Source organism: Microcaecilia unicolor, chromosome 1, assembly GCF_901765095.1.
Source record: "Microcaecilia unicolor chromosome 1, aMicUni1.1, whole genome shotgun sequence".
Lineage (NCBI taxonomy): Eukaryota > Metazoa > Chordata > Amphibia > Gymnophiona > Siphonopidae > Microcaecilia > Microcaecilia unicolor.
This window is the reverse complement of record NC_044031.1, coordinates 566174501-566186952: the sequence shown is the minus strand read 5'-3', so window position 1 is coordinate 566186952 and position 12452 is coordinate 566174501. Positions and strand designations below refer to the sequence as shown.

Sequence of the window (12452 nt, the reverse complement as noted above, 5' to 3'; positions counted from 1 at the left end):
ATGCAGTTTTGAGGCTCTCATTAAGACACTTGGATTCAAACTTTTTGGGGTCTAAAATAAGAATTTACCCTGACTTATCAAGAGAGACTCAAAAGCGGCGTAAAGCCTTTTTGGCTTTGCGCACAAGAACTTTTGCAATAGGAGCTAGTTTCCTATTGAAATTTCCTTGTATTTGTAGAATTGTATTTCAGTCTAAACAGTTTCAATTCTTTGACCCCAGACAGCTGGAGGATTTTATAATAAGTAGGGAAGAAGCAAATGTTAAGGTGTAATCCTATATGAAAACTAATTAACTGGAGCAGGTGGAACTACCCAGATTGGGCACATCATTGTAAATTGTGTTACTGATTTACTGTATTTCTTTTTAGATTATTTGAATAATCTTTCTTCTTGGATCAATTTCTTTAACTTGTGGTCAATATAATGTTTACTGTATAACTTAAGTATAGAAATTATTTTCGTTGGACATTTCCAAATTGTGTATTATCATCCATAAATGTGAAGTTATGTTTGTTAAAAGCTTAATAAAAATAATAATAAAAAACAAAATAAGGCTGCAGCACTGGCACGAACAATTCTATAATGAACAATTCAACCTCATTGTACTATACAACAACATTCTTGTTAACATATACATTTACAACTTAAACCTTAGTATGCTAATTGAAAGGATAACTTAAGAACCACAATGCCTCTGTAGTCAGGCCCATCTATATTGCCTTTATGCAAATTAACATTTTGCAAACCACTGTTAGGGCCTATGGGCACCACTGTGCAAGCTGGTTGCCCTAGTAGCCCCTTGGATCTGGGTAGACTTAAGCAAGCTTGCCTGGTCCACCATCACTACTCCTTCCTATCCAAGCCATGGAGAATTGTATGTCTAAGTATAAGCCTCTCTTGTTTTACTTTGCATTTGTGCAAGCTCCTCCATGCAAGAGGGGTACTTCTACCATTTAAATTGTTATTAGGTGCCCCCACTGGAGAGGGCACCTTTTTTTTGCACACAACCCTGCATGGCCCCCACACCACTAAGGTCTTCTAGGCTACCACCTTTAGCGCCAGAGCTCTTGACAGTGACTCCTTGCTTGTCAGGAGCCCCCACTCATATATCAACATGCCACACTGCAGCCATCCCAAATCAGAAGGATGTCAGTTGCATCCTGTGTGTCACTGTTGAAGATATCAACACTTATATCAGACACGTGTACACCATCTGGGTGGTACAGACCCCGGCAATTCTCCATGTTCAATTTGAGTAAAATATTTTTCCCTTTCAATGCATGCATAAACGTGCACATCCATCTGTTAATCTTTTGCATTATCCTTTTAACTGCATGGTGTGACTTCCCGCCCTTCCATATATACCATATATTCCATATAATGTGGGACCAGAGTACATGTACTGTACCATAGGGCATAATCTGGATATCTCCACGATGTCCCACTGCATCTTCTTGATGAGCTCCACATTGTGTGTTGACGTTATGTCATTTATTTCCAAGTGTATTACTATGGCACGGGGGAGGAGGGTTTGTGAATGTTTGTGAGTGTTCAATTGTGCCAAGATTATTTGTAGCAAGTGGTTGCACCATCCATATCAATGTGACATCTGCTGCAGACAGATCAAGCCCTTTACCAATGGGACAAAACAGAACCCCTCTGTGAGCCCAGAGCACAAAGGAATGGCTACATACCCAAATCGTGTGTGGACCTGTGTAAGACAAAAGACAACAAAGCATCAATGCACATTGCACGATGGTGGTTTTTTAAATGTTATACATCTTATGATCTTATGAATCTCCTCTTGAACATTGTTAGCCTAAGTGTGGTCTGATGTAAGTTTTATACCTCTCTGAGCTCCATCGACCCAGGATCATAATTTGATCCCTCAACATGCCTAACTGGCTTGCCTTCAAGACCCATGGTCACCAGGCCCATGTTGAGAACCTTGGAGAACTAACAGCCTGCAATCACTGTGAATTAAAAGCCATGAATTGTGTTTTGGGTGGCGTGATATATCATTGACAAAATGTGAGAGTGCCCGGCAACCTACCCAGGGTCACTACTTGCCCTTTGCCCTTTGATTGGTTTTCAATTTGCATGTTGTAATATGTAATCTGCTATCTTGTATGAGTACATCATTTACCATGAGCCCGGTGGACTCCAGATGGACAGAGCTGGATGAGATGAGCTCAAAGAGCAGCAAAAAATGCCAATGAGAAGGCACACCTGAACAGAATGTTTTCAGAGTGATTCATACATAATGACACAATAGAGGCTATAAGCATGTTGAACCTGTCATGTGTGATGGGGCACCTACTGTTGAGCCTCGCTGATGTGCTATTTACCCAGCCCTTCACCAGTGGCGTAGACAAGGGTGGGCCCGGGTGGGCCCAGACCCATCCACTTTGGGCTCAGGCCCACCCAGTAGCAGCACGCCTATGATGTGGCTGGCAGGGATCCCCACCAGCCGAAAACTCCCAACAACTGTCCCTCCTGCATACCTTGTAAATATCAGATCTTTGCCTGCAGTGAGCAGCGACTGATACATACTGCTTGCATCGGCCCCACAGCCTTCCCTCTGATGTCTTCACACCTATGTGGAAACAGGAAATTGCATCAGAGGGAAGGCTGTGGGGCCAACATGAGCAGTGTGTATTACTGCTCACTGCCGGTGAAAATCTGCTATTTAAAAGATATGTGGGAGAGGGGGATGTTTGAAAGACCATATGGAATGCAGGCGAGAGAGGGAGAGACCAAATCACTTGTGGGACAAGGCGGAGTTCTTTTGCCCACCCATCTTAGGCCCAGGCCCACCCAAAATTGGGTGTCTGGCTACGGCCCTGTCATAAGCTGTCTGACTGCAAAGTGGTTCCCGGGGTTATAAGCATCTAAAGCATTTAGAAAGAAACTGATACTGGCTAGATGTGATCACATAGCAGTCGGGCTAGCGCTCACTGCTTTAACCTGGATCACGTGTGCATCATGGTCCCAACATGGAACCAGGTCTTTGGGGGTAGCTGCTATCTCATGCAGAAGTACACAAATTTTGTTAAATATTTTGTGTACCTCTTCCTCTTAGCGTCCAATATGGAAGCTAGAATTAACTGCCAGGCTTCACGAGGCCAAACCGCTGAACTGTTACAGGGACTGGTGTTCTCTGGATTTCGGTTGTCAGAGCTAACTGTCGAAATTCTGTGAACTTGGAGCAAGAGCGAACATCTGCAATATTATTATATTCCCCAGGCACGTGTGCTGCTCTAAAGTTAATGTTAAAACGCATGCAGGTTAGAACTATCTCCCTTATCAGTTCAATAACCCTGTCGTTCTTTGACGGTAGTCTATTTATTACATCCACAACCATCATTTGTCTGTCCTAAATACAATGTGCTTGTTGGCTAGACTTGGGGCTCAAATGGTTAAGGCTACTCATATCGGGAACAGTTCCACAAATGCAATGTCCCATGTTACCCCAGTGTCGTGCCAGCAGGTCAAGAGGAAAATGTCACCAAGAAGGTGGAGGTACGTTAGGATCCTACGCAAGGAAATGCACACAGCAGGGAGTAGGAAGGGAAGGCTCCTCCAAGAAATCGGGGAAGACGTATATTGTAAATCAAACCTTTATTCCAAGTTACACAGTGAAAAACTCGACTCGACACAGCTATGTTTTAGCGCTAAAAAGCGCCTTCCTCAGGAGTCTACAAAATAAGTATTACTATAAAAACTATTTCACAAAGAACTATTACAGATATATAAAAAAGGAGAAATAAACATCACATATGTATCTTAATATTGTGATAAAGTCACTTCCAGGATAGTTGGGTTAAGGCAGTTTCAGTCTGAAATAGAAGTCCCAGAAGGCATTGCAGGCAAGGAGCCAGAGGGTGAGATGAAGAACCCGGACTGGACTCCTAGCTGCAATCAGGGAAGACATGGGTGTAAACTGGCAGGTTGTGTAGAGTGGCTGCCCCTGTGTGCAGGAGCTCATTATTAGTCTAATGCTCAACTCAGCTGGTTTGGGTGTGAGGAAGCTAATGGAAGGAGAATGATTGGTGGTGGTAGCTGAAGCCAGGGATTGATTAGGCAGGTGGGAAAGAGTCCCAGAAGTTCAGTTCAGGAGAGAGAAGCAGAAGGAGAGAAGGAGTTGCAGGCTGAAAACCCTTGGGCAGGGAGGTCCCTAAAGTATTTTCAGGCTGAAATTCCTTGGGTGAGAGGAAGTCCCAAAAGTATTGAATTCACTGTGAAGCTGATGTAGGGGAAAACCCTTGGGTAGAAGGAGTTTCTAAAATATTGAACTCTCCTGAAGATAAAAAGGATAGAAGGTAGAAACTGCTACTGGGTGACTGAACTGTGATGATGAACTGAAAGAACTGTTTGTCTGGGGAATTGAATTACTGTTTATTGTGCCCTGGATAAAGAGCCCAAACTGAAGCCTGTAAACCTGTATTGAATCCTGGTATGTGCTATGCTGCTATTGGAACTGTGTAATAGAAACCTGCATGGAATAAAAGTTCTTAAGATTGAAGTTACTGGTGGACATCTGTTTCTTCACTGTACCGGGAGCCTGTGGCTGGAGGAGATTGTTCTATCCTTGGCTGCACAAGAGAGGCGCCTGGTTACAATATAAAGTATACACATAAACTCTTTAAAATAATATATACTTTAGACACATAAGCAAACCTATTTAAAAAATGTATACAAAATAAATAATAAACCATTGGACAGGTATAAAAACTATTTCATAAAATGGTGTTGTAATTAAGTTGTGTTATTTAAAATTAAAAACGTATAAACACTTATAAACTTATTTAAAATAGAAATATTTTGTATATTCGTCTGTGTCTAAGGTATATAGCTTATAAATATTATGTACACAAATAAGGTTAACAAATAAACGATCATACATATATCAAAGCAGCAAGGCCCCTTGAAAAATATGTCAAAACCAATGCCGAGGCATCCATAAACAGTTGAAGCTCCACATTGCTCATATGAGTATTGTGCCAAAATGTTCTCCCATTAAATGAGCTTAGGAAAGATTCCCACACGCTCAAGTCTTCCCACATGGACTGCATGATCCCAATACAATAATGACTCTTTTTGATTGATATTTTTCCCAGTGCCAGGCGATGGGAAAATATACGACCCATGGGAATAATTCTTGCTGCAAACGCTAATGGGCCTAGCAGGGACTGGAACTGCTTATGTGTAGCCTTCTTAGCCTGTCTGAAGTGCCAGATCTGCTCCTGCAGCTTTAGAACTTTGTTGCATGGCAGTCTAGAAAGTTGACTAGTGGCATACAGCTTAATCCCCAGAAATGTCAGGGAGGATACCAAACTCTGTGTGATGGCGCCTGATGTGTGGACTACCCATTTGAACTACGGTGCTTCCCCTCCCACCTTCTCTGATTGGCCCAGGGGTCCCACTTGTACCTTGACATCCCTTTTCTCACCTCCCCTTGTCTACACCCCACCTCTCCCCCTTTCCTAGCTGTTCCGCATCAGCTCCCTCTTTGAGCCGGCACATCTCTTATTCGGGTACATGCCCTTGCCTTTCTGATCATACCGATTTCCAACATGCATGCTGCACTAGTGAACCAAATGTGCTCTAATGAATACACATCTCTATTTATTCATCCTTGAATTCCCTTTAATTTTGACATATATGTTTTGAATACTTGACTTTTTATTGCCTTTGGGCTTCTGCACTTATCTTACTTGCTTATCCCAAAATGTAGAACTTTCATAAAGTTCTCAATAACTTAAGCCAGTCTTCCAACTTTAGTAATTTATGTTTGCACAGTAAAGCTCAAGTAGACGACAACATATATTTACAAACACATATTTCACTTCAGCTAACAAGAACACTTAAGTATTTATGACATTTTCTTGCAGTTAAAGTTTATTGTTGAATTTTTGTAGCTCTCTGTGGAGGAAATATAACTGCAATGAATGGCACCATTTACTCTCCTGGGTACCCCGATGAGTATCCAAACTTTCAAGACTGCTTTTGGTTTGTTAGAGTACCCCCTGGAAATGGAATCTACATCAATTTTACTGTCCTCCAAACAGAACCAATATATGACTTCATTACTGTCTGGTAAGTAACCATTATTATGGTTAATTTATTGTACAAGAAATGAGACCATAAAAGAATATAGAGATGAAAGCCAAAAACTTGAGTCCCTATTTTTTATTTAACAGTCATGTTAGCTGTTGAAATTGAAAAGTAATATTTTAAAGACTCTGTTCTTGTTCATACATATTGCAACATTTGATGTTGGATTTTAGAAATAATGTACAAACCAGAATTGAGATGTCCAGCTCAAGAAGTCTCAAATTCAGGTAGTGCTTTAGAAAAGGATCTGCTTATATACAATCTTTTCTAAAATGCATACAGGAATGAGTGTGTATGTGCCAGCTATGTTTAGTGGCAGCACCCATTTTGCAATTATCAATATCTAGAGTATCAACAGAAGCAGCTAAGCAACACACACATGTAAAGATCCTTTTACTAAAGCTTGCTAAATTTCTGCAGTTAACATGCCTTAACAGCAAAAATTAATATAGTTTAAAAGCAAAGGCTAATTGTTGAGGGCATGGTCAACATGTCCTCTACAACTACCATACTGAAATGTTCACTATTGCACATTAACACTGCTCAATTCTAGTTGAGGAGGCACTAAGGGGTCCTTTTACTAAGGTGCGCCAAAAAATGGCCTGCGCTGTTGTAGGCACCTGTATTGGATGTGTGCATGTCCATTTTCAGCGCACCCGCAAAAAAGGCCTCTTTTTTGGCCAAAAAATGGATGTGCAGCACATTAAAAATTGGCATGTGTCCATTTTGGGCCTGAGACCTTACCGCCACCCATTGACTTAATGGTAAGGTCTCACACGTTAACTGGGCAGTAATTGTCAGCGAGTGTACACTGCCAATTACTGCCTGGTATGCGCCACGTGGTAGAAAATAAAAAAAATATTTTCTGTCACAGGTATTGGACACGCGTAAAAAATAGAATTACCACCCAGGGCACACGGTAGCCGGGCGTAGTTCCAAATTGACGTGCGTTGGACCAGTGGCATACCAAGGGGGGGCGGTGGGGGCGGTCTGCCCCAGGTGCACGCCGCTGGGGGGTGCTGTGGTGCGCACCTGTGGGCTTCAACTTCGCAAACTTCGCTCATTCGCTGCGGCTCCCTCTGCCCCAGAACAGGTTACTTCCTGTTCCGGGGCAGAGGGAGCTGCAGCGAACGAGCGAAGTTCGCGAAGTCGGAGTCCACAGGCACGCGCCGTGGCACCCCCCGCAGCGGCGTGCACCCCGGGGGGGGGTGTCATTTCGCCGGGGAGGGGGGAAGGTGTCATTTCACAGGCGGGGGGCGTGCTGCATCCGGGGGGGGCACATCGGCGATCCGCCCCCGGCTGCCATCCATGCTAGGAATGCCACTGCGTTGGACACGCATAGGTGCCTACACTCCTTAGTAAAAGGGCCTCTAAATGATCTAGCACTAACAGCAAAATTGATATGTTTTCCATGCCAACTACAGTATGATAACCACATCCATTCTCTGCCCTTGGCCTGCCTAGTTTCCAGCCCAACACAAAAATTGCAACATGTGAAGGCAAATTTTAGAAAGAATGTACAAATCAGAATTGAGACATCCAGCTGAAGAAGTCTCAAATTCAGGTAGTGCTTTAGGAAAAGATTTGCTTTTATAAACCTTGTCTAAAAAACATGCAAAAATGAGTGTGTATTTGGTGACCACTGGGGGAGTAAGGGGAGGTCATCCCCAATTCCCTCCGGTGGTCATCTGGTCAGTTCGGGCACCTTTTCGAGGCTTTGTCGTGAAACAAAAGGGACCAAGTAAAGTCGGCCAAATGCTCGTCAGGGACGCCCTTCTTTTTTACATTATCGGCCGAGGATGGCCATCTCTTTACCATGCCCCCGTCCCGCCTTTGGTACACTGGCGATACGCCCCCTTGAACGTTGGCCATCCCCACAACGGAAAGCAGTTAAGGCGGCCAAAATCGGCTTTCGATTATGCCGATTTGGCCGGCCATGAGAGAAGGACGCCCATCTCCCGATTTGTGTCGGAAGATGGGTGCCCTTCTCTTTCAAAAATTAGCTGGATAGATGCCTACACATGCCTGTATAAAATAGGCTCGCTGATTAAGTGCAAATGCTACTGCACAAATTTGTACCTGCTCTATAAAAAACAAAAACAAAAACAATTTATGGTCTAGATTCAGTAAATGGAACTCAATAATTGGCAATGAAAAAAATGGCACTTAATGCTACCTATAATTGGCACTCAAATATGAGTGCCCATTATGTAACAGCACTAAGTGCCAATTTGTGGAGGAGTGGCCTAGTGGTTAGGGTGGTGGATTTTGGTCCTGAGGAACTGAGTTCAATTCCCGGCACAGGCAGCTCTTTGTGACTCTGGGCAAGTCACTTAACCCTCCATGGCCTGCCGCATTGAGCCTGCCATGAGTGGGAAAGTGTGGGGTACAAATGTAAAAAAATAAATAAAAAAAATTTGGGCACCCACATTTGGGCAGCAGGACCTACACCTCCTGAAAGCAGGTGTAATTCCCAGTGTTCAATTTGGACGCACATCCCTGGTAGTCTATAACACTGTGCACAAATTTTAGGAATGCCTCTAACCTACCCATGCACCTCCCATGGCCAAACCCCCTTGTGGGTTGTGCTGTATGGGGTTTGAGTGCACATTGTTATTAAAAAAAAACCCAGAGAATAGGAGGATAAGCTGTTGTCGCAGTTCGTTCTTGCCTGGTTAGGCTGGAATATTGACTCTAGAATTTAACAAGTCCTTAAATGTGACTTGTTATCATCCTATTCTTTGTTTTTCTCACACCACTGACTAGAACAGAATCTATTTGGACTCATGTGGAAGGCAGGGAGGCTGAAACACAGCCTGTATTGAATCCAGCTCTGTCTGGGACTTTGAATTGACATCTGGCTCTGCTCAGCACAGTATATTAATATAAGCTAATAGGCTGGAATAAAGAACACTTCTACAGTGGCCTTGGTTGTCCTTTGTTTTCTTTATTTCCATCCATTAATGCATAGCCATTGAAAAAAATTATCATGTGCATATCTATTTTCGCGATGGTAAGGTCTCTAATAGTAAACCTGTGCTAAGAAGTTAGTGCACGGTAATATAACCTTGCTAACTGATTAGCACAGGAATGCCCACTTTCCACCTCAAAATGCTCCCTCCAACAAAACTATTAAAATACTTTTAGTGTTTTAGTGTACGGTTTGGAACATATCGCGGGATACCTGAGTGTGTCCTGTCGTAAGCCATTTTAAGTGACAGTATGCATGTGCTTACCACAGCTTAGTGAAAGACCCCCCTTTAACAGCAAAAATTAATGTGCAGTAACTGCAAAGGCTGTGTGATATTTGTTGGGGGTATAGCCAGCATTTCCTTTCACTTACCAAACTGAAATGTTCCATACTGCATGTTAAGACTGTTTGCTTTTAGTGCTGATACACTTAATGTAGGTGGTGAATGCACATGTACTAACTGCACAAGTGATAGTGTGTGATAAGTACAGTGTCCAGATTATGCTCATTCTCTGCCCATAATTCACCTAGTTCCTGCCCCCCTGACACAGCATGCAATTACCATGTGAATTAATGCGCACTTTCATGCTACCATGCTATCAGTTACCACATTTATGTAGTAGCAACACATGCTAGTTCACTTGTTAACTGCTTAATGCTCTTTATTTAAAAGGCCCTAAACTGTTCAGAAGTTTTGTCCTGCTCCACTGTATCAGGCTATTTGTTGAGAGCATATTCAAGGTTGTGCAGCTTGTTTAATTCTGTTCAGCTGACTAGCTCAAATCTTACATTCCGTGAAGCCTACTTATGTTATATGTTATGCTATACAATATTTGTATTTCGCTACATTCCAAATGGATTCTAAGTGGATCACAATATACAGTAAGTCCTATTCAATAGAAGTATTACAACACACCATCACTTTTATTTAAAAAAATTATTTAAAAAATTAATGTGTACCTTTTACAGTCAATCCTACAAGGATTCTTCTTTAAAAAAAAATTGAGTCTTAAGAACCTTTCAAAGGGAAAAATATATCTTAATTTACTGAATACTCAAAGGCAATGAATTCCAAACCTTCACACCTTGGTACAGATATGAAGATTCTAAAAAAGATTTACACTGTATATTCTTTACAGATGGATAATTTAACTTCAAGCACCATTCTTTATATGCTGAGCAAAAAGTAGATGGAAAATCTAGGTAATAAATTAAACAGTTGGAATTATCACCATATAGACACTTATAAATCAGACAGGCCAATTTAAACTTTATCCTCATATCAATAGTCAATGTAACTCTTGCAAAAGTGGTGTGGCCCACTCAAACCTGCCTAACCCAAAGATCAATCTCACTGCCATATTCTGCAAAAACTGCAATTTATTGATCAATTTATATGAAATCCCTCTATATAAAGAATTACAATATTCTATATATGGAATTAAAATAGCCAGAGCTATACTTCTGAAGATACAATAAGATAGAACTGAGTGTATTGCTCTACATTGTCCTAATCTAAAAAATAACTTTTTAACCAAGGCATTTATTGTAATTTAAAAGATAACTTTGAATCTAAAATGACCACTAATACCTTAGAATGGTCGACAATTGATAGCATCTCTCTGACTATAGATCCAGATGTTTCCTATGCAACAGATTACATAATCGAAACCACACTGTTTTTGTTTTTAACCTGTTTAGCTTTAGAAAGTCATCCTTTGCCCAACAATCTTTCTGAGGTATTACACCGCTTCAATGTCGCCTTCGGCACATAACCTCTATACCTCTATTCAGGAAATCTTGACTGCCCCAACTTGACATTTCGCCTTTAGATTGTAAGCTCCTTCGAGCAGGGACTGGCCTTCTTTGTTAAACTGTACAGCGCTGCGTAACCCTAGTAGCACTCTAGAAATGTTAAGTAGTAGTAGTAGTATCAATAACAAGGTATCTTCATATTTCTCTAATGCTGTATTCATTAAAAAGATACCATCCAAATATGAGAGAACCAATATTCCTAATGTTGACATTGCATCTCCCATCTTACTTAAATAAATATTGAACAAAGTTGGTGAGCGAGGGGAACTTTGTAGGACACCACAAACTGCTTGCCACTCCAGTGTTGTATTATCTCCCTTCCTTACCCTATATGATCTCTTTTGCAAAAGTTCTCAAAACCAACTCAAAACTGTTTCCTCTATTCCTAAATCACTTAGGGGTCCTTTTACTAAGGTGCACTGAAAAATGGCTTGCGGTAGTGTAGACGTGGGTTTTGGGTGTGCGCTGATCCATTTTTCAGCGCGCCTGTGAAAAAAGGCCTTATTTATATTTTTTGCAGAAAAAGGACATGCGACAAAATGAAAATTGCCCCGCATCCATTTTGGGTCTGCGACCTTACCACCAGCCATTGACCTAGCGGTATAGTCTCATGCAGTAACTGGGTGGTAATGACCTACGTGCATCAAATGCCACTTAGTGTGTGTCCGATACACACGCCCAAAAGTAAAAACTATTTTTCAGCTGCATGTATTGGACACACACCAAAAATGAAATTACTGCAATAGCCACTTGGTAGCTGGGCAGTAACTCCATTTTGGTGTGTGTTGGGCTCATGTAGATGCTTATGCAGATTGCAGGCCTGTTTATTAAGGTGTGCTAGCATTTTTAGTGCACACTGCAGTTAGCACATGCTAAATGCTAGAGACACCCATATATTCATATGGGTGTCTTTAGCATTAGCACATGTGCTAATGTTTAGCGCATGCTAAAAATGCTAGCGCACTGCTTAGTAAACAGGGCCCTTAATCTGCTCAACAACTGCCCATGATCCATTGCATCAAAAGCCGCTGAGATAGTGAACTATAGCAAAATCATTTGTTTCCTTCTACTTAAGGATAACTGTAATTCTGTTATCATTTCTAACAATAGTGTTTCTGTACTATAAAATGATCTAAAGCCAAGTTGTGAGACATGTAAAAGATCAAACTTTGATACAAAATCATTGTTGAATTCCCACAACAAATTCTAAAATTGTGCAAGCCACAAAATGCCAGCAAATGGCCTTAAATAATTCACTTTTGATAAATCTGCTCCCACTGATTTGGGAATTGGTGTTAACAAAATTTGTGCCAAGTCTGAATGATAAACCCCATTACCTAAGGCTGTGTTTTCAAACCCTGTTATCCAGATCACAACATTCAAAGGCACATCCTTTAATAAGTATGAGAGACAAACATCTAAAAAATGTGTTTTCTTTGATAACCTCTTCAAATAAATATCTATGGTATTTACCATCACTGTAGAAAACCAATACTAATGCTGATCTCCACATACAAGTTTGTCTTCCTTCTCAACCATCTGAACTAAT

At 41.4% G+C, this 12452-nt stretch overlaps 1 protein-coding gene across 1 annotated transcript in view; it reads left to right on the top strand.

Annotated features, from left to right (window-relative positions):
* The window catches only part of CSMD3 (CUB and Sushi multiple domains 3), a 2043988-nt gene that overhangs the window by 1633761 nt on the left and 397775 nt on the right, over window positions 1-12452 (top strand). The window contains exon 44 of the mRNA XM_030189879.1: window positions 5922-6099. Within this exon, the coding sequence (XP_030045739.1) occupies window positions 5922-6099 (178 nt within the window). The remainder of the gene's footprint in view (window positions 1-5921; window positions 6100-12452) is intronic.